General features: G+C 43.8%; 1 protein-coding gene across 2 annotated transcripts in view; it reads right to left on the bottom strand.

Annotated features, from left to right (window-relative positions):
• The window catches only part of TBC1D30 (TBC1 domain family member 30), a 107,655-nt gene extending 84,742 nt beyond the window's left edge, over positions 1–22,913 (bottom strand). Inside the window, exons 1-2 of one of the 2 annotated variants that reach the window (XM_050748608.1) lie at positions 22,436–22,913; positions 13,111–13,275 (exon numbers count right to left, since the gene is read on the bottom strand). In XM_050748608.1, coding sequence (XP_050604565.1) covers positions 13,111–13,275; positions 22,436–22,913 — 643 coding nt within the window. The remainder of the gene's footprint in view (positions 1–13,110; positions 13,276–22,435) is intronic. The other variant, XM_050748610.1, reaches the window with a different exon arrangement.
• Between the last annotated feature and the right edge of the window lie 271 nt (positions 22,914–23,184).

The following is a 23,184-nucleotide window of genomic DNA, read 5'->3' as shown; positions in this document are numbered from 1 at the left end:
ACCAGTTCCCCAGAAGGCTTGACAAGGAATATGGGGAGAAGGTTGTTGAGAAATGGTTGGATCCCTCGTTCCTCTCTTCATAAGGTTGGCAACTACCCCTTTCCCACCCCTGCAAAAGTTTGAGTCTTATTTTTGAAGACAGTGATAACAGAGTCCTTGGAGGGTGAGTACCTTACCTAAAACAGGGACTCAATGGCCATATGCATACTGAATGCAGAGACTCCCAGGTCTCTTCACCCACCTCGGCTCCCAAAATACCAGGAGCCAGACCTTCACTCTTCAAGCAGGAGATCAGAAGACTCTTCCTTGAAGAATCTGACCAGCCCAGAAGAAAGACTTGAAGATACTGACCTGAGGGGTTCCACAGCAAAGGGACCATCCAGATGGCACTTCAATGAAGCTCAAAGTCAATAAGCCCTGCCAGGGAGCCCAGAGTTCAAGTCAGCGTTTACACTCCCACACCTAATTATGAGCAGACAGCCAAGGAATACCAGACATCTAAGGAAATCTTCTAAATATAATACAGTTTTGAAAGTTTCTTTCCTCCCTGTATAATCTTATCTCTTCCAAATTGTTTTCTGTTTGTCTGTTTTAGTCTCTATCATAATATCCTTAGAGCAGTAAGAAAGTATATTGCATCTATGAAACAAGAACAGGATACCATATAAAAGAAACATTCAAACAGCAACCCAAAAAGATTTCTCAATAACAGGACTGGAAAATAAAGTTGAGGTAATCTCCAAGAAAATAAATCAAAAAGAACAAGGAGTTGGGAAGCGAGAAAGAGAGAAAACGTTACAGCCAGGTGCAGTGGCTCACACCTGTAATCCTGGCACTTTGGGAGGCCAAGATAGGGGGATCACTTGATTGAGACAAGGAGTTTGAGACCAGCCTGGGCAACATGGTTGAAATCCCATCTCTACAAAAAATCAAAAAGTAGCCAGGTGTGGTAGTGTGCACCTGTGGTCCCAGCTACTCAGGAGGCTGACGTGGGAGGATCACCTGAGCCCCAGGAGGTCAAGGCTGCAGTGAGCCATGATTGTGCCACTGCACTCCAACATGGGCAACAGATGAGACCCTGTCGAAAGAAAGAAAGAGAACGAAAGAAAGAAAAGAAAGAAAGAAAGAAAGAAAGAAAGAAAGAAAGAAAGAAAAAGAAAGAAAGAAAGATTACAGAACTAGTCTATAAGTTCCAACAGCCAAACAATAGAACTCCAGAAAAAGGAAAAAGAAAAAAGAAAAAGGAGGGAGAAAAAACAACAAAGAAATAATTCAGAGAAAATGTCCAGAACTGAATGACAAAAGTTGCCTGATTGAAAGAGCCTGTCTAGGCCCAGTGACAATGACCTGAGTGAAAACAGGCCCACTCGAAGCAACATGATCACTGTATTTCAGGAACACCAAGAACAAGGAGAATATTCCACAAGCCAAAGGGGAAAAAAATAAACAGTCTCGGATAAAGGATCGGGCATCAGAAAAGCTTCAGCCTTCTCAAGAGCAACAAGACAAGTGAGAAGGCAATAAAGCAAGTATGGAATAGTCGATCAAAGCGCCTATACAGAATCAAGACATTTGACATTTTCACCCGTGCAGAGTTACCAAAAATTTACTTCACAAGCCCTCTCTCTCAAGGGGATATGGGAAACAAAATAAAAAGAATAATCAAGAAAGAAATATAAGATCCAGGATACAAGAGATCCAACACAGGAGAGACAAAGAAAGCCTCCACAATGAGGTACCCAGGATGGCAATGCAGGCAGATGGAGCCAGCCAGTCGGGAGTGGAGCTGCGTGGCTCAATCAACAGTATCAACAGTCGTGTGAGGGAAGTCAACACAAGAGGCTTCCTGCTGCCGGACCATCTTTCTAACTTAAGGACAGAATGCCCAGGAGATCTCGCCCATATTTTCATCTGTACTTGTGGTTTTTGTTTGTTTGTGTTTTTGTTTTTTAGAGATGGAGTCTTGCTCTGTCGCCCAGGCTGGAGTGCAGTGGTGCAATCTTGGCTTACTGCAACCTCCGCCTCCCAGATTTTAAGCAATTCTCCTGCCTCAGCCTCCGGAGTAGCTGGGATTACAGGTACGTGCCACCACTTCCAGCTTTTTTTTTTTTTTTTTTTTTTTTTTTTTTTTTTTTGTATTTTTGGTAGAGATGAGGTTTCATCATGTTGGCCAGGATGGTCTCAAACTCCTGACTTCATGATCCTCCTGCCTCAGCCTCCCAAAGTGCTGGGATTACAGATGTGAGCCACTGCGCCCAGCCTATTTTTATTTTTTATTTTACTGAGTCAGGGTGTCACTCTGTCACCCAGGCTGGAGGGTAGCGGCACAATCTCAGCTCACTGCAACCTCTGCTTCCCAGGCTCACACAATTATCATGCCTCAGCCTCCCGAGCAGCTGGGACTACAGATGCATGCCACAACGCCCAGTGCATTTTTGTTTATTTTTTGTAGTGATGAGATCTTACTATGTTGCCTAGGCTGGTCTTCTACTCGAAAGCTCAAGCAATCCTCCTGCTTCAGCCTCCCAAAGTAATAGGATTACAGGTGTGAGACCCCACACCCAGCAGGCTTGCTCTTATTTTTTATTTAAAGCTCACTATGGCCTTGCTCCTGCTCCTAGAAGTAGGCCAAAGCACAATACTTCTGTGGGAATGGAGAGGAGAGCATGGAAAGGCCATGGTGAGCTTTGAATAAAAAATAAAAAGCAAGCCTCTCCCCCAACCTAGTTGATTATTCAATAACTAGCCTAGGCGTACCTCATGTCTGTAATTCCAGCACTTTGGGAGGCCAAGGCAGGCGCATCATTTGAGGTCAGGCGTTCAAGACCACCCCGGTCAACATGGTGAAACCCCATCTCTACTAAAGATACAAAAAAAAAAAAAAAAAGCTGGGCGTGGTGGCACACACCTGTAATCCCTGCTACTTGGGGAGGCTGAAGCAGAAGAATCGCTTGAACCCGGGAGACAGAGGTTGCAGTGAACCAAGATCGCACCACTGCACTCCAGCCTGGGCAACAGAGCAAGATTCCATCTCATAAATAAATAAATAAATAAATACTAGCCTAAAGCATAGCCTGGCGGAAGTCACATGGTTCATTTATAACCTTGCCCTTTGACTTCTCCAGAAGGGAACTAAAACCAGGTTGGGACCCAGAGATAGCACAGTTTATCTTCTGAAAGGTTTTATCTAAGAGAGCAACATTACCCTTTCCCTACATAACAAGGCTTGTGCTTGCTACTTTATTTTCCAGAACCATATATTGCTTAGGAACCTATACAGGAAGTGGAGAAAGTATAAAGAAAAGCAAGGTAATGGTTAACACAAATGTGGGGGAGAGAGATTTCAACCAGGAAGGAGCACACAGGGAGCTTTCAACATGCCAGTGATACTTGTTACTCAACCCTGACCGGTGAATATCCACACGTATACACCTTTGTTCACTTATTCTTTAAAAAATACATATATGTATTACATTCTCTTGTTTATGATACATTCTATAACAAAAGATATTTTAAGTAGTAAGTGAATTCCTGTTTAAAATCAGTGAAATTGTTTTAACATCTTGAAAAACTAAAGGATCACCCAAAATATTCTTAATAATTTTATGCCTGCAAATAAGAAAAGTTATGGCAAATTATATATAATACACCAGGGATGATGCAAGAAGAAACACAAGATACAAATAATCCTGTAGTTATTTTAAAAGCTGGATCGATAATTTAAAACCTTCTTACAGGCCAAGTATGTTAGCTTACACCTTGTAATCCCAGCACTTTGGGAGGCCGAGGCAGGAGGATCCCTTGAGCCCAGGAATCTAAGACCAGCCTGAGCAGCATCGCGAGACCTTCCCCCATCACCCCCTCCATGCCTCCATATCTATAAAAAATAAAAAATATATATATATATATAATATACACACACACACACACACACACACAAATTAGCCAGGTGTAGTGGCACACACCTGTAGTCCCAACTACTCAGGAGGCTGTGGGAGGATCACTTGAGCCCAGGAGGCAGAGGTTGCAATGAACTGTGATCACACCATTGCATTCCAGCCTGGGTGACACAGCAAGACCCTGTCTCAAAAAAAAAAAAAAACAACAACAACAACAAAAAACAAAAAAAACCCCACCACTTCAATATTCTAAGGGACTGTCTTTTAAAAATAATTTTTTCTCTTCCTTTAACATTTCTGTATTTTCCAAAGTTTCCATGGGTGTATTACATTTTTAACACTTTATCATATTTTATATAATTCACATGCCATAAAATTGTACAACCATCACCACTATCTAATTCCAGAACATTTTCACCACACCAATAAGAAACCCATTCCATTAGTAGTCATTGCCCATTCCCCCACCCCCAGCCTCTAGCAACCACTAATCTACTTTTTGTCTCTACATATTTGCCAAATGGAATCATACAATATGGTAATTTTTGTGTCTGGCTTCTTTCACTTAGAATAATGTTTTCAAGGTTTATGATGTATCATGAGTCAATACTTCATTCTTTTATGGCTGAATAATATTCAATTATATGAATAATAATCACATTTGATATATCCATTCATCCATTGATAGACATTTGAATTGTTTCTACTTTTTGGCTATTATGAACAATGCTGCTATGAACATTTTTGTACAAGTTTTTATGGGAACATATGTCTTCAATTCTCTTGCGTAGAAATCTAGGACTCGGCCGGGCGCGGTGGCTCAAGCCTGTAATCCCAGCACTTTGGGAGGCCGAGACGGGCAGATCACGAGGTCAGGAGATCGAGACCATCCTGGCTAACACGGTGAAACCCTGTCTCTACTAAAAAATACAAAAAAAAAAAAAAAAAAAACTAGCCGGGTGAGGTGGCGGGCGCCTGTAGTCCCAGCTACTCAGGAGGCTGAGGCAGGAGAATGGCGTGAACCCGGGAGGCGGAGCTTGCCGTGAGCTGAGATCCGGCTACAGCACTCCAGCCTGGGTGACAGAGCGAGACTCCGTCTCAAAAAAAAAAAAAAAAAAAAAAAAAAATCTAGGACTCAAAATGCCGGTTGGGTAGATTATTTTTATAATTTTACAAAGAGAATTGTTTTTTAGTGGAAAATGTTGAGTTTCAGTGCCATCAAACTCGGGACCACACAAATTCTTTTCCTGCCACAGAGGACAAGGTATTAATGAAGAGAAGACACTCATTATGAAAAGAAAAAGATTACTCACCTATTTCACAAATCATCAGTCTCTACCAGGCATTTTAGGTATTTATCATAGTAAGAGTTAATCACATTATTATCAGGATGTGAGAGTGGACAGATTAACAAAATTAGACTATAAGCTGTCTAAAATTTTTATATTTATCAGCAAAGCTAAAATAAAGATAATATTTCTGCATATATTCACATTTTGTTCATGTTTTTTTTTTCAGTTTTCAAGTGACAGCTAGATTTTATCACTTGATCTGTAAAACTATTTCACAAATTCAACCAGCATAACTTAAACGTTTACTATACCAATGCAGGAAATAGCAAAACTATACAATGCTAATAATTAATATGACCTTCCTTCTGCTTTCATGAGAAACAGGTTAAGCAAACCACTTAAAAATCCTAACATCAAAATCAACAAGTTTTTGTGGGGACATATGTCTTCAATTCTCTTGGGTAGAAATCCTGACCAAATACTCTTTGCATTCTTCTAATTGTGCCTTGAAGCTTTTAGGTGTATTTTCCTGCACACCAAGCTACATTTGTTCAATAATCCATTTGGCCCAGGAAAGATAAAGTACTGATTTCATATGCAAACTATGCTAAAGCTGCACATTCTAATAAACCAGAAACTCTGTATTTATAACTCATGTTATAAATTTTTTCTTGCTCAGTTGTATTCCAATAACATTACAGTTATCTAATTGCCAAGAAAAAGTAGAACCCTCTTATGTCACAGTTTATAACGGAAAGTGTGGACTTTTGAGATACCTATCTTCAGATCCCATCTCAAACACTTACCAGCTGTGTGATGCTTGCCAAATTACTTAACCTTTCTGAATCAATTTCCTAATAAACAATGCCTAGAGCTACATACCATTTTGGAGTTGCTATGAGAAATAAAAGCAAGTTTGGCAAAAAGTGTGTACTCAATGAATGGTAACAGCTGCTGCTACTCTTATCACCAATTTTTAGTATTAAATTGTTTATACCATGGTTATCCTTAGATAAATGGTTAAATATAGGTGTCAGGCCTCTGAGCCCAAGTCAAGCCATCGCATCCCCTGTGACTTGCACGTATACGCCCAGATGGCCTGAAGTAACTGAAGAATCACAAAAGAAGTGCAAATGCCCTGCCTCGCCTTAACTGATGACATTCTACCACGAAAGAAGTGAAAATGGCCCGTCCTTGCCTAAAGCGATGATATTATCTTGTGAAATTCCTTTTCCTGGCTCATCCTGGCTCAAAAAGCTCCCCCACTGAGCACCTTGTGACCCCCACTCCTTCCCACTACAGAACAACCCCCCTTTGACTGTAATTTTCCTTTACCTACCCAAATCCTATAAAACGGCCCCATCCTTATCTCCCTTGGCTGACTCTTTTCGGACTCAGCCCACCTGCACCCAGGTGAAATAAACAGCCATGTTGCTCACACAAAGCCTGTTTGGTGGTCTCTTCACAAGGATGCGCATGACATTTTGGTGCCGTGACTCGGATCAGGGGACCTCCCTTGGGAGATCAATCCCCTGTCCTCCTGCTCTTTGCTCTGTGAGAAAGATCCACCTATGACCTCTGGTCCTCAGACCAACCAGCCCAGGGAACATCTCATCAATTTTAAATCAGGTAAGCGGCCTCTTTTGACTCTCTTCTCCAACCTCTCTCACTATCCCTCGACCTCTTTCTCCTTTCAATCTTGGCACCACCTTTCAATCTCTCCCTTCTCTTCATTTCAATTCCTTTCATTTTCTGGTAGAGACAAAGGAGACACGTTTTATCCGTGGACCCAAAACGCCGGCACCGGTCACAGACTGGGGAAGGCAGCCTTCCCTTGGTGTTTAATCATTGCAGGGACCACCTCTCTGATTACTCACCCATGTTTTAGAGGTGTCTGACCACGCTGCAGGGACACCTGCCTTGGTCCTTCACCCTAAGTGGCAACTCCCGCTTTTCTGGGGGAGGGGCAAGCACCCCAACCCCTACCCTCCCTGTCTCTACCCCTTCTCTGGTTTTCTGGGGGAGGGGCAAGAACCCTGACCCCTTCTCTCCCTGTTTCTACCCCTTCTCTGCTCTATTGGGGGAGGGACAAGAACCCCAACCTCTTTTTACACCCCCTCTTATTTTTGAGCCCCAATCTCTTATTTTTGCGCTCCAATAACTTAGTTCCGTGCACCGACCCCTTTCCCACTTTTCTGGAGGGCAAGAACCCCCGAACTCCTCTCTGTGTCTCTACTCTCTTTTATCTGGGCTTGCCTCCTTCACTATGGGCAACCTTCCACCCTCCATTCCTCCTTCTTCTCCCTTAGCCTGTGTTCTCAAGAACTTAAAACCTCTTCAATTCACACCTGACTTAAAACCTAAACGCCTTATCATCTTCTGCAACACACTTGGCCCCAATACAAACTTGACAATGGCTCTAAACAGCCAGAAAACAGGCGCTTTAGATTTTTCTGTCTTACAAGATCTAAATAATTCATGTCGTAAAATGGGCAAATGGTCTGAGGTGCCTGCCATCCAGGCGTTCTTTTACACATTTGTCCCTCCCTAGTCTCTGTTCCCAATGCAACTCGTCCCAGAAAGATCTTCCTTCTTTCCCTCCCGCCTGTCCCCTCAGTCCCAACCCCAGGCGTCGCGGAGTCTTTCTAATCTTCCTTTCTAGAGACCCATCTGACCTCTCCCCTCTCGCGGGGCCGAGCTAGGTCCCAATTTTTCCTCAGTCTCTGCTCCCCCACCCTATCATCCTTTTATCACCTCCCCTCCTCACACCCTGTCCAGCTTACAGTTTCGTTCCTCGTTCCTCGACTAGCCCTTTGCCCAGCAATTTCCTCTTAAAAAAGTGGCTAGAGCTAAAGGCATACTCAAGGTTAACGTTCCTTTTTCTTTATCCTCTCCCAAATCAGTTAGCATTTAGGCTCTTTTTCATCAAATATGAAAAAATTAGCCCAGTTCATGGCCTGTTTAGCAGCAACCCTGAGACGCTTTTTAGCCCTAGACCCGGAAAGGTCACAAGGCTGTCTTATTCTTAATATGCATTTTATTTTATTACCCAATCTGCTCCCGACATTAAATAAAGCTCCAAAAATTAAATTCCGGCCCTCAAACCCCACAACACGACTTAATGAACATCGCCTTCAAGGTGTACAATAATAGAATAAAGGCAGCCAAGTAGCAACTTATTTCTGAGTTGCAATTCCTTGCCTCCACTATGACAAACCCCAGCCATATCTCCAGCACACAACTCCAAATGCCTGAACCGCAGCTGCCAGGGGTTCCTCCAGAACCTCCTCCCCCAGGAACTTGCTACAAGTGCTGGAAATCTGGCCACTGGGCCAAGGAATGCCCGCAGCCCGGAATTCCTCCTAAGCCGTGTCCCACCTGTGCGGGACCCCAATGGAAATCGGACTGTTCAACTCACCTGGCAGCCACTCCTAGAGCCCCTGGAGCTCTGGCCCAAGGCTCTCTGACTCCTTTCCAGACCTTCTCCGCTTAGCGGCTGACGATCGACGCTGCCACATCTTCTCGGAAGCCTCCTGGACCATCACAGACCCTCTTACAGTGGAGGGTAAGTCCGTCCCCGTCTTAATCAATACGGAGGCTACCACTCCACATTACCTTCTTTTCAAGGGCCTGTTTCCCTTGCCTCCATAACTGTTGTGGGTATTGACAGCCAGGCTTCTAAACCTCTTAAAATTCCCAACTCTAGTGCCAACTTGGGAAACATTCTTTTATGCATTCTTTTTTAGTTATCCCCACCTGCCCAGCTCCCTTATTAGGTCAAGACATTTTAACTAAATTATCTGCTTCCCTGACTATTCCTAGGCTACAGCCACACCTCATTGCTGCCTTCTCCCCCAGTTCAATGCCTCCTTCACATCCTCCCCTCGTATCCCCCCACCTTAACCCGCAAGTATATGATACCTTTATTCCCTCTTTGGTGACTGATCATGCACCCCTTACCATCTCATTAAAACCTAATCAACCTTACCCCACTCAACACCAATATCCCATCCCACAGTACGCTTTAAAAGGATTAAAGCCTGTTATCACTCGCCTGCTATAGCATGGCCTTTTAAAGCTGTAAACTCCCCTTACAATTCCCCCATTTTACTCTTTTTGGACTGAGCCCACCTGCACCCAGGTGAAATAAACAGCCATGTTGCTCACACAAAGCCTGTTTGGTGGTCTCTTCACATGGACGTGCATGACAACAGGGGTGGAAAAAGTATGCTCTTCTATAACACAATATTGATCTTGTCTTTCTTATTCCCAGTCCAGTTTTAAAACAAGGAGATACTACTGTAAGGCTTGGTGTAGGAAACCATAAAATGTAAGTAGCTATATCATTTGTGTTAGAAATAAAAATGATCGAGCCATTTTGGTTCATAATTTATATTTACTTTTGACTCTTATTTCAAAATTACTATAGTCCCTTTTGTGTATTAACAAGAAATAACCCAATTTAATAAAACAATAAAATAGTTTCTATTCTATAGCATATTATAGAAGGAGAAAAACCTGTCAGGTGAGGTGGCTCAAACCTGTAATCCCAGCATTTTGGGAGGCCATGGAGGGCAGATTGCTTGAGCCCAGGAGTTCAAGACCAGCCTGGGTAACATGGTGAAACTGTGTCTCTACAAAAAATACAAAAATTAGCCGGGCATGCTGGCACCCACTTAAGTCCCAGCTACTTGGGAGGATGAGGTAAGAGGATCACTTGAACCCGGGAAGCAGAGGTTGCAGTGAGCCAAGACTGCAGCACTGTACTCCTGGGCCTGGGCGACAGAATGAGACTGTCTCCAAAAAAAAAAAAAAAAGAAGAAGAATAAAAAGAAGAAGGGGAAAAGTCACTTATGCAAAGAATTATAAACATCAAATCTATGTGGAGGCCAAAATGGGGATTATCTGAACTTCTGCATACTAAATACAAGAAACTCAATATGTTATTCAGTGTGATAGTGAAATCTCGACTTTTTAAAAAATCTCAATTCTTTAGAATTAGTTGACTTTGAGGAAAGAGGCAAAACATGCAACTACTGGAATCAGGGATTTAGTCATGAAACATCTAACCTCTGGCATTTTAAGATAGGTAAATAACCATGTAGTCAAATTTTTGACAGTCAAATTTTAGTCAAATTTTTGACAATTTTGACAGTGTCAAAAATCAAGATACAGTGTCCTATGATGAGAGTAATAATTCTAATGCAGTTATTTCTTACCAAAAAACATTCTGTTCCATTAAATAGGGTCTTATTAGCAAAGAGAGAATTGAACTCTCAGAGAAAGGTGCCAGACAGCCCTGTATTCTCTGAAATGCAAAACCCTGGCTGTAATTAAAGAGACAAACTCTAAAATACATAGGAAGGATGCATTGACAAATTCGTGAATTACGCTGAGAGCTTGTGGGCACGTTTTTCTAAAATAACATAAATGCCAGCCCTTCTATAAATCAAGCAAATTTAAATTCCAAATGATGATCAGTCCCTAGTAACTACCAAATAGAATCCACCAATCTGTGGCCCTGCACTAGCCTGACATTCCTCTCTGTCTCCTGAACTTGCTCCACCCTCCCTTATACTTTCCCACACATCAAAAACCCATGCATTTACCATTCTGTGCTTTTAGCTGCTGCTACAAACAATAATAATGAGTAGGATATAAACATAGTTGAAAGGAGAAAACTCAAAACCAAGGTATCTCATAATAGAAGGGGAAAACATTTTTTAACTTGACGTGTAAATCAATCAGAATTAATGGAAAACTATCAAATACTTATAATACACGCCAACTTTCAATAGCTACACACAAATCACACACACACACACCCTTCTCTAGCTATGTCAGACAAGTGCTTGACTCTGGAGAAAAGCCTATTCAAAGTCAGTCTACTCAATCGCATTCCTGTTTGGTATGAACCATAGTGATATTACGATAATCAAGCAGCACTCTTTTTTTTTTTTTTTTTTTTTTGAGACAGAGCCTCACTCTGTTGCCCAGGCTGGAGTACAGTAGCACAATCTTGCCTCACTGCAACCCCTGCCTCCCGGGTTCAAGTGATTCTCCTGCCTCAGGCAGGAGTAGCTGGGATTACAGATGTGTCACCACACCCAGCTAATTTTTATATTTTTAGTAGAGATGGGATTTCACCATGTTGGCGAGGCTGGTCTCGAACTCCTAACCTCAGGTTATCTGTCCACCTCGGCCTCCCAAAGTGCTGGGATTATAGGCGTGAGCCACCACGCCTGGCCTGCAGCAATCTGTTAATATCCATTAGGTAAAACCTTCTTTAATAAACAGCATAAATAATACTTTAGGGATAACAAACAGAAATATAATAGAAGCAAGAAAATACAGGATTTTTAATAATAAACATAAGAATGAAATTTAAGCGATTAATTTTATTACCAGAAACTAATCAAACCCCAAAAATTTTTTCATGAAAACAAACACATCTTAATTTGCAATTATGAAAAAAAAGCACTCTAGCACGTGTCAATTTACATATAAAATGTGACAGAGTAAAAGAGCAACAAAAGGCAACTTCCACAATCGCCTGAAAAGCTGTCAGGCATTTTATCAAAAACATCATTGTGCCTATATTTACCATACCTTAGCATACTGTTCTGCCATGCTGCATGTTAATAAAGAATGCAAAACAAAAATAGGTAAATATTAGCAGAATAAAACATAAGGCTATTGCATGGAGAATTTTTAAATTAATTCACGAGGTTTTATACCTAGTATTTAATATGGATCAGCAATTTAGCAATTTATTTTTAATTGATTAACAAACCACACAGCTCCCACACAGTTCTTAGTTATGATTATGCAAGAAATAGGTTACATTTGCTAAAATATTTTGCCATCTTCAGATTTCAGAGCAAGTTGTTAAGGTCCTGTTACAAGAATCTATTTATTTAAATCAATTATTTAATTCACTTACTGTAGCAACACACAGAATAAGAGAACAAGGACATGCCTTTTAGGCTATGTCTGTGTGATGCTGTTTTATTTATTTATTTTTATTTTTATTTTGAGATGGAGTTTCACTGTTGTCGCCAGGCTGGAATGCAATGGTGTGATCTCGGTTCACTGCAACCTCTGCTTCCCGGGTTCAAGCGATTCTCCTGCCTCAATCTCCTGAGTAGCTGGGACTACAGGTGCCAGCCACCATGCCCAGCTAATTTTTAGTAGAGATGAGGTTTCACCATGTTAGCCAGGCTGGTCTCAAACACCTGATCTCAGGTGATCCACCAGCCTCAGCCTCCCAAAGTGCTGGGATTATAGGCGTGAGCCACCGCACCCAGCCAGTGATGCTGTTTTAAAAATAAAAATTTGTCTGGGCACAGGGGCTCACGCTTGTAATCCTAGCACTTTGGGAGGCCAAGGGTGAATCACCTGAGGTCAGGAGTTCGAGACCAGCCTGACCAGCCTGACCAACAAGGTGAAACCCCATCTCTACTAAAAATACAGAAATTAGCCAGGCCTGGTGGTGGGCACCTGTAGTTCCAGCTACTCGGGAAGCTTAGACAGGAGAATTGCTTGAACCCGGGAGGCAGAGTTTGCAGTGAGCCAAGATCGCGCCACTGCACTCCAGCCTGGGCGATGGAGCGAGACTCTGTCTCAAAAAATAAATAAATAAAATAAAATTTTAATCATTATTCAGCATGAGGTAAAAATATTATCAAAGTACTACCTCAAATCTAGAATAATCAATCTAAGGTTGTAACATTAGACATGAAGTATACATTTTAACTGAAAAATAGGAAGCTGTCTGAGTTGTTCCTTGTTCTTAGTTCTGAGGGTATAAGCTTGCATTTAAAAGTTTTCAATATATTCAAAAACACAGACTGTTGGCTCAGCTTTCCTAACATTCTAGTCGCATGTGGCAAAAGAAGTAACACTATTCCAATACTTACTTCTCTTCTGTGACACAGCCTGCAAGCAGGCAGTCACAATATCACAGTTCCTCTGCACTTTATGCAGAAGCCTATCTTTCTGCTTCAGATGCCGAAGTAACTTGGCCGACTGGATGCCAATTCTGTACTTTAGCTCTCGAAGGATCGCCTTCAGTTCATTAGTGTCTATCAGTAAAGAAAAATAAGAATAACGATTAATACCTTGAGAGGAATACAAATTCCAATGTGATATTAGTCCAAAGATAAATAGAACATCCATTTAAACCAACTAATTCTAGGTTTTCACTCAAGATTACATGTACATGTATTCAGCTAGGGCATACTGATCAAATATGTCACTCATTTATCTGCCCTGTCCATGAAACAGATACAGTAAGGTAAATTTATCCTTAAGCCTATCTGTAACATGTAAGCAAAGACTCCTGCTTTTACCATATCTAGTTCTGGCTGCAAACTTACCTTTCATTGCCTGAAAACTGGCGTGTGTATTTTGTACCACTGAAGTGTTCAGATGGTAAGCTTGTTAGAAAAGAATCTTCTTTAGTCTGTAACATTAATAATAAACCTAACAGCTGATTTAAAAAAAAAAAAAAAGTCTTTAAAGGCTAGGCGCAGTGGCTCACACCTGTAATTCCAGCACTTTGGGAGGCCAAGGTGGGCAGATTACTTGAGGTCAGGAGTTGGAGACCAGCCTGACCAACATGGAGAAACCCCATCTCTACTAAAAATACAAAATTAGCTGGGCGTGGTAGCACATGCCTGACCTCTCCCCTCCTCACCAGGCCCAGCTAGGTCCCAACTTTTCCTCAGTCTCTGCTCCCCCACCCTATAATCCTTTTATCACCTCCCCTCCTCACACCTGGTCTGGCTTACAGTTTCGTTCCTCAACTAGCCCTCCGACACCTGCCCAGCAATTTCCTCTTTAAAAAGTGGCTAGAGCTAAAGGCATACTCAAGGTTAACGTTCCTTTTTCTTTATCCGACCTCTCCCAAATCAGTTAGCATTTAGGCTCTTTTTCATCAAATATGAAAAAATTAGCCCAGTTCATGGCCTGTTTAGCAGCAACCCTGAGACGCTTTTTAGCCCTAGACCCGGAAAGGTCACAAGGCTGTCTTATTCTTAATATGCATTTTATTTTATTACCCAATCTGCTCCCAACATTAAATAGCGCTCCAAAAATTATATTCCGGCCCTCAAACCCCACCACACGACTTATGAATGTCGCCTTCAAGGTGTACAATAATAGAATAAAGGCAGCCAAGTAGCAACTTATTTCTGAGTTGCAATTCCTTGCTTCACTGTGAGACAAACCCCAGCCATATCTCCAGCACACAACTCCAAACACCTAAACCGCAGCTGCCAGGGGTTCCTCCAGAACCTCCTCCCCCAGGAGCTTGCTACAAGTGCCGGAAATCTGGCCACTGGGCCAAGGAATGCCCGCAGCCCGGGATTCCTCCTAAGCCGTGTCCCATCTGTGTGGGACCCCAGTGGAAATCAGACTGTTCAACTCGCCTGGCAGCCACTCCCAGAGCCCCTGGAACTCCGGCCCAAGGCTCTCTGACTCCTTTCCAGACCTTCTCGGCTTAGCAGCTGAAGACTGACGCTGCCCCATCGCCTCAGAAGCCTCCTGGACCATCACAGACGCTTTGGGTAACTCGTACAGTGGAGGGTAAGTCCGTCCCCTTCTTAATCAATACAGAGGTTACTCACTCCACATTACCCTCTTTTCAAGGGCCTGTGTCACTTGCCTCCATAACTGTTGTGGGTATTGACGGCCAGGCTTCTAAACAGCTCTTAAAACTCCCCAACTCTGGTGCCAATTTGGACAACAATCTTTTATGCATTCCTTTTAAGTTATCTCCACCTGCCCAGCTCCCTTATTAGGTCAAGACATTTTAACTAAATTATCTGCTTCCCTGACTATTCCTAGGCTACAGCCACACCTCATTGCTGCCTTTTCCCCCAGTTCAAAGCCTCCTTCACATCCTCCCCTCGTATCCCCCCACCTTAACCCACAAGTATAGGATACCTCTACTCCCTCCTTGGTGACTGATCATGCACCCCTTACCATCTCATTAAAACCTAATCACCCTTACCCCACTCAACACCAATATCCCATCCCACAGCACACTTTAAAAGGATTAAAGCCTGTTATCACTAGCCTGTTATAGCATGGCCTTTTAAAGCCTGTAAACTCCCCTTACAATTCCCCCATTTTACCTGTCCTAAAACCAGACAAGGCTTACAGGTTAGTTCAGGATCTGCGCCTTATCAACCAAATTGTCCTGCCTATCCACCCCGTGGTGCCAAACCCATATCCTCTCCTATCCTCAATACCTCCCTCCACAACCCAGTATTCTGTTCTGGATCTCAAACATACTTTCTTTACTATTCCTTTGCACCCCTCGTCCCAGCCTCTCTTTGCTTTCACGTGGACTGACCCTGACACCCATCAGGCTCAGCAAATTACCTGGGCTCAGCAAATTACCTTGTACTGCCACAAGGCTTCACGGACAGCCCCCATTACTTCAGTCAAGCCCAAATTTCTTCCTCATCTGTTACCTATCTCGACATAATTCTCATAAATACACACTTACTCTCCCTGCTGATCGTGTCCGGCTAATCTCCCAAACCCCAATCCCTTCTACAAAACAACAACTCCTTTCCTTCCTAGGCATGGTTAGTGCAGTCAGAATTCTTACACAAGAGCCGGGACTGTGTCCTGTAGCCTTTCTGTCCAAACGACCTTACTGTTTTAGCCTAGCCTTCATGTCTGCGCGCAGCGGCTGCCACCGCTTTAATACTGTTAGAGGCCCTAAAAATCACAAACTATGCTCAACTCTCTACAGTTCTCATAACTTCCAAAATCTATTTTCTTCCCCCAATCTTTGCTCAAGACAACACTTATGCTGATAAGGTAGCTAAAAAAGCAGCCATCAAAAGGCATCAGGTCCCATCACTCAGGACAATGCTTATGCTGATAAGTTAGCTAAAAAAGCGGCTAGCTTCCAACTTCTACTCCCACCTACTCCCCCACTGAAACTTCCACCTATCAATCTCTTCCCACACAAGGCAAATGGTTCTTAGACCAAGGAAATTATCTCCTTCCAGCCTCACAGGCCCGTTCTATTCTGTCATCATTTCATAACCTCTTCCATCTAGGTTACAAGCCGCTAGCCAGTCTCTTAGAACCTCTCATTTCCTTTCCATCATAGAAATCTGTCCTCAAGGAGATCACTTCTCAGTGTTCCATCTGCTATTCTACTACCCCTCAGGGATTGTCAGGCCCCCTCCCTTCCCTACACATCAAGCTCGGGGATTTGCCCCTGCCCAGGACTGGCAAATTGACTTTACTCACATGCCCCGAGTCAGAAAACTAAAATATCTCTTAGTCTGGGTAGATACTTTCACTGGATGGGTAGAGGCCTTTCCCACAGGGTCTGAGAAGGCCACCGCAGTCATTTCTTCCCTTCTGTCAGACATAATTCCTTGGTTTGGCCTTCCCACCACTACACAGTCTGATACCAGACCAGCCTTTACTAGTCAAATCACCCAAGAAGTTTCTCAGGCTCTTGGTATTCAGTGAAACCTTTATATCCTTCACCATCCTCAATCTTCAGGAAAGGTAGAGTGGACTAATGGTCTTTTAAAAATACACCTCACCAAGCTCAGTCACCAACTTCAAAAGGGACTAGACAATACTTTTACTACTTTCCTTTCTCAGAATTCAGGCCTGTCCTCGGAATGCTACAGCCCATTTGAGCTCCTGTGTGGACACTCCTTTTTATTAAGTCCCAGTCTCATTCCAGACACCAGACCAACTTGGACTGCACCCCAAAAAACTTGTCATTCCTACTGTCTTCTGTCTAGTCATACTCCTATTCACCATTCTCAACTACTCATAAATGCCCTGCTTGTGTTTACACTGCTAGTTTACACTGTTTCTCCAAGCCATCACAGCTGATATCTCCTAGTGCTATCCCAAACCGCCACTCTAAATTCCCTCTTAAAGTAAATAATCTTTGCTAGCAAGGCTATGCTGAGACTCCTTCAGCACTCTCTAATTAGATGTCCTAGGTCCTCCCAATTCTTAGTCCTTTAATACCTGTTTTCTCTCCTCCTCTTATTCAGACCTTGCATCTTCCATTTAGTTTTTCAATTCATACAAAACCACATCCAGACCATCACCAATCGTTCTATACAACAAATGCTTCTTCTAACAACCTCACAATATCACCCCCTACCACAAAATCTTCCTTCAGCTTAATCTCTCCCACTCTAGGTTCCCACACCGCCCCTAATCCCGCTTGAAGCAGCCCTGAGAAACATCGCCTATTCTCTCTCCATACCACCCCCCAAAAATTTTCGCCGCCCCAACACTTCACACTATTTTGTTTTATTTTTCTCATTAATGTAAGAAAGCAGGAATGTCAGGCCTCTGAGCCCAAGCCAAGCCATTGTATCCCGTGACTCGCACATATACGTATCTGAAGAACCACAAAAGAAGTGCAAATGCCCTGCCTCGCCTTAACCATGACATTCCACCACAAAAGAAGTGAAAATGGCAGGTCCCTGCCTTAAGCGATGACATTATCTTGTGACATTCCTTTTCCTGGCTCATCCTGGCTCAAAAAGCTCCCCCACTGAGCACCTTGTGACCCCTACTCCTGCCCGCCAGAGAACAACCCCCGTTTGACTGTAATTTTCCTTTACCCACCCAAATCCTATAAACGGCCCCACCTTTATCTCCCTTCGCTGACTCTCTTTTCGGACTCAGCCCGCCTGCACCCAGGTGAAATAAACAGCTATGTCGCTCACACAAAGCCTGTTTGGTGGTCTCTTCACACGGACACGTATGACACCAGCTACTCGGGAGGCTGAGGCAGGAGAATTGCTTGAACCCAGGAGGAGGAGGTTGCAGTGAGCCGAGATCATGCCATTGCACTCCAGCCTCGGCAACAAGAGTGAAACTCCATCTCAAAAAAGTCTTTAAAGTACTCATCTATGTTTATAAATGATGAGCTAAAAGTAAATAATTTTACCACATTTTGTAAAGTAGATGAATGTGGCAATACTGGTTTTGTTTTAAATATCCAGTCTTCCAATTGCCTAAAAACATTTCGTCTTAGAGGTACAATATTTCATCTTAGAGCCTCAGCAATTTTTCAGATACGGTAGAAAATAAATTTCCTTTAAACAGATAAATTATAATAATTCTACATTCATAAAATTAATATTCCCAACAGCAGGGTTTTTTTTACTTTATTTTAAGTTCCAGGATACATGTGCAGAGTGTGCAGGTTTGTTACATAGGTATACACGTGCCATGGTGGTTTGCTGCACCCATCAACCCATCATCTAGGTTTTAAGCTCCGCATGCATTAGGTGTTTGTCCTAATGCTCTCCCTCCCCTTAACAGCAGTTTTCCTACAGGTAAAAACAAATTTGGGAACCAGAATTGTCTACTGTCTTTATATAAATGATCATTACAATGTGGGAGGAGGTTTCTTTTGGTCACATTTGATATCATTAGTCACTAGAGCAAGATCTGGTAGGCAGGTGAAGTCTCCCACTCAACTTAACCTTAGCTAGCCCCTCATTAGAGGTTCTCTGTGGGGTTTGGATCTACTCGTTTTTAAAGGGATTTGGACAAACTAAAGAGAATCAGAAGGGAAGAAAAGAAATGCTCAAAAGTAGAAATGTACTCTAGAAGTCAAAGTCAACTTTTGGGGTCTGTAACAAAGAAATGCAGGGCTCTCAAACCTGACCTCACCATGGAAAGGCATTTGGCCTTGAGTTAAAAAGGATTGCTTTTGGATCAGCCAACTCTGAGTGATTTTAGGCAAGGAAGTGTGCTCCAAGTCTCAAATTATGCCTAGCATAAAGATTATGCTGAGAAACAAATGGGAATGGTCTTTATAAACACTAATATAAATAACGCTTTAAGTAAGAATAAGGAATGACCATGAAGAAGGCAAAGGCTAGTTCTTCCTCTCCCCCTAATTTTAAACATTGTAGGAAATAATGAAAAGAGAACATTTGCCGGGCGCGGTGGCTCACGCTTGTAATCCCAGCACTTTGGGAGGCCGAGGCAGGTGGATCACCTGAGGTCGGGAGTTCAAGACCAGCCTGACCAACATGGAGAAACCCTGTCTCTACTAAAAATACAAAATTAGCCGGGGTGGTGGCACATGCCTGTAATCCCAGCTACTCGGGAGGCTGAGGCAGGAGAATCGCTTGAACCCGGGAGGCGGAGGTTGCGGTGAGCCGAGATCGCACCATTGCACTCCAGCCTGGGCAAAAAGAGCGAAACTCTGTCTCAAAAAAAAAAAAAGAAAGAAAAGAGAACATTTAAGTTAAATGAAAATATGACTAAATATGAGAAAAAGCCTACAAGAGGCGACCAGAGGCTCTTCATTCCTAGATGCCTTCAGATAGAAGAAATATTTTTCTTTGAATATTTCAATATTTTGGGCCGGGCACAGTGGCTCACGCCTGTAATCCCAGCACTTCGGAGGGCCGAGGCAGGCAGATCCCCTGAGGTCAGGAGTTTGAGACCAGCCTCACCAACATAGTGAAACCCCGTCTCTACTAAAAATACAAAATTAGCCAGGCATGGTGGCACATGCCTGTAATCCCAGGTACTTGGGAGGCTGAGGCACGAGCATCACTTGAAACCAGGAGAAAGTTGCAGTGAGCCAAGATCTTGCCATTGCACTCCAGCCTGGACAACAAGAGCAAAACTCTGTCAAAACAAAAACAAAACAAAACAAAATAACAAAGAACCAAATCAATATTTTCCTTCTAGAAATAAAAGTGGTAGGATAATCACAAAACATTTAAATTATACTTTTCCTCTAAAAAAGGGTTCTTACATTATCTCATTTCCAGTGATCCCTAAGGTGCCTACAACTCCAATTCTCTGAATTACATTTATTGTTCAATATGGGAAAATTTTTCCAGAGATGAGGGTGAAAATGTATTTTATAGCAATATCTGCTGATATAGAAGCCTCCTGGGGATGAAAACAGGTCTCTTTCATCTTCGAATGCTCCATGGCATCAGCCACAGCCTCTTACACGGTGTTAACAGGAAAAATAAAGACATTGTCAACTCACAGCCTGTGCTCAGTGTCCTAAGGAATTCCAGGGTATATGATAAAAAGTTGTATCTAACATCTGTTGAGCACGTCACACACTCTAACTTATGTAATTCTCACCACAGCCCTCTGAGGTATTATTATTATCCCTATTTATAAGAAAAATGAGACACAGAGAGGTTAAATAGCTTGTCCAAGGTCACACAGCTGGTAAGGAACTGTGGCCGGATATCAACCCAGGAGTCTGACTCCAAAATTCATCCCCTTAACCATGGAAATACTGAAGAGAGTCCAGATGTCCTGAGAAACCATTCTGGTGCCTCACCTAAAGGACCTACACATGTTAAATATATAGCTAAATAAGTGCTACAGCAAAATCCCTAGCAGTGACAGGAGACAATACACAGGCTATCAGTATTGTATGAGATTCTTACTGAATGCAGAGTAGTTATATTGAGGGGAATATTTTTTGAACCTGAGAAAAAGATCAAATAACCTAAAAAGCAGCATTGTTTACACAGACAGCTATATCATCACCTGATACTTTAATCTTAGCACACGAATGATGTTATCAATAAAGGGGAGAGGGGGTGTGTGTGTGTATGTGTGCACACGTAAGCACGCATATGTGTATATAGGACTATTATGATACGGCATTTTGTTTATCTTAATAGGGTTGACTACAAGGGAAGAAAGGTTTAACAGGCAACTAGCCATGCAATAAGACTGAAACAGGCAAAACGAACTATTATAGGGCTTGTGGATGATTAGTTGTGTGGCCATTCATACGAAATCCACTTGCATAGTTAGCTGTACCGTTACTACTTCTTTAAACTTTAGCTTGCCAATTTTCCTCTTCAAAAAGGAAATTACTAATTCCCAGAATTCCCTCGGTGATGAAAAATGTAAAATCTTGTAAAAAGATAAATCATAATTCTTCAAAACTGATTCTGTTGGAGTCTGAAAGAACTATTGCCCTATGGGACTTGTGGCATACACAGACACTCTGAGAACAACCAAATAATTCTATAAAATGAAATGGCACAGCTACAGCTAAAGTCCCAGGCAGGGGGAGGAACCTGGAAGCCATTTGTAACAATCAGCTGGGAAAAAAAAAAAATCTTCACTAGGAAGTCAAAAGAGGAAGCTAAAAGCTGTTTACGTAGGTCTGAGAAAGCAGACAGATTTATTCTTTTCCTAGTTTTTTTTTTTTTTTTTTTTTTTTTCAAATTTTACAGTGGGAGCTGGGAGACTGTCTTGTCTTCCTCCCCTGGTAACTTAGCACAAAGACGTTACTGTCAAGAAATGTTATGGTGGCTCGACATCTGTTTTCCATACCTCACCTCATTTTGTAAATGGAGGTGTTGATATTTCTATACAAAAAAACACACCTGTAATAACTGTGTTGCTGCCTGAAAGGCAAGCTACTATGACCAGATGAAAAAAAAAAAAGTGTGACTCGACACGAAGGCACGAGCATCAGAGTCTCATAACAAAAGAAACACCAAATTAGCCTCTCTGAAAGCCAAGGCCATTTTTCTCAGGCCGACCTCTCCATGCCAACTGAAGGTTACCAGCAGTTAAATTCTGTAATAAACCTCAACACTCTAGGGCCCTCCACTAACCTGCCACCGAGAAGGAAAAAAAGAAAACAAACAAACAAAAATCCTAGTGAGCTGCCTGGAACCGTACGTTCTGGCAGAAATAGAATTCACACGCTCTGCTTCGAAACCGCATTATCGAATTATTCTGCCTCACTAGTTAAACACTATCTAAGTGGTGTGACCAGGGAAGGCGGACTTAAAAAAAAAAAAAAGGAAAGAACACCCCTAGGACTCGGCTCGATTCTGGCAGCGCCCTCTAGGTAGGTCGGGTATACGTATCAGAACCTCCAACCCTGTCCTAACAGCTGTTCAGGTGAAATTAGAATCTGGGCTGCCTCTCCCCTGAGGCCTCCGCGAACACACGGGGAGAGGGGAGATGGGAGGAGAGAAAAGCGGGGAAACTGCCCACTCCATCAACTGATGCTTGATTCAATTACTCCGGAGAACTTAAGAACTAAATGTGGACATAAATCTGTGCCACGGTGGGTACCAGCGTCAGATCCAAAGAGACAGTATCTGAGCGCTCTGCCGAGCAGCCCAGGTGCGCGCTGGAGCGCGGGCAGAGGGCGAGGACAGTCCGGCTCCAGGAAGCCCCCCGCACCCCGCTGCGCCCGGCCCTCACCTTTCTGCCGCAGGTACAGCATCTGATGCCGCTGGCTAGGTCGCTCCTGCAGCTCCTGTAGCACGCGGGAGTCGCCGGCACCGCTGCGGCAGCCCAGCACCACGTCGGAGCCCGAGGCCTCGGTGGAGCTGTCGAGGCTGTCGCGGCGCCGCCGACGGCCCTCAGCCCCGCGGCCCCCGCCCGCCGCCTCCTCCTCCTCTGTGCAGCTGTACAGCTCGTTGAGCAGCCCGCTCACCAGGGACGCCGTGCGGCTAGTAAGGACGCCGCGCGCTTCGCCGGGCTCCGTGTCCTCGTCGCCGTCCCACGAGTCCCGGGAGCCCCGCGGCGGCTCCGCCGCTCCCCGGAGGGGCGGGGCTGGGGGCGCTGCAGGAATCGCTTCTTCCTCTTGGCTCTCCAGCCTCGCCTCGCCACCGCCGCCGTGGAATTCCAGCTCCGTCCGGAGCCCCGGGCGGCCCCCGCCGGTGGGAAGGACGTCCATGGTCCCCGAGGCGCGGCCACCCGGCTCCCGCTGCTCCTCCCGCCTCGCGGCGCCGGCCAGTTCCGGGAGGAGGCGCGGCCTCGTCCTCGCTAGGGGTGCCCTCCCGGGCGCGGCGCCAGCGGGCTCTGGATCCCCGAGGTGCCCGGGCGTCCCCAGAGCCCGGACCTGAACCCCTCCCCTCCGCTCCGGACTGGACGAGGAGACGGCCACGCCACTGAGCTACCTGGAGCCACCTGCTGCCGGGGCCCGGCCTCTACCCAGAGCGCTCTCC

The sequence above is a fragment of the Macaca thibetana genome, chromosome 11 (assembly GCF_024542745.1).
Source record: "Macaca thibetana thibetana isolate TM-01 chromosome 11, ASM2454274v1, whole genome shotgun sequence".
NCBI lineage: Eukaryota > Metazoa > Chordata > Mammalia > Primates > Cercopithecidae > Macaca > Macaca thibetana.
The sequence above is the reverse complement of the archived record's forward strand: the minus strand, read 5'-3'. Positions and strand labels throughout refer to the sequence as shown.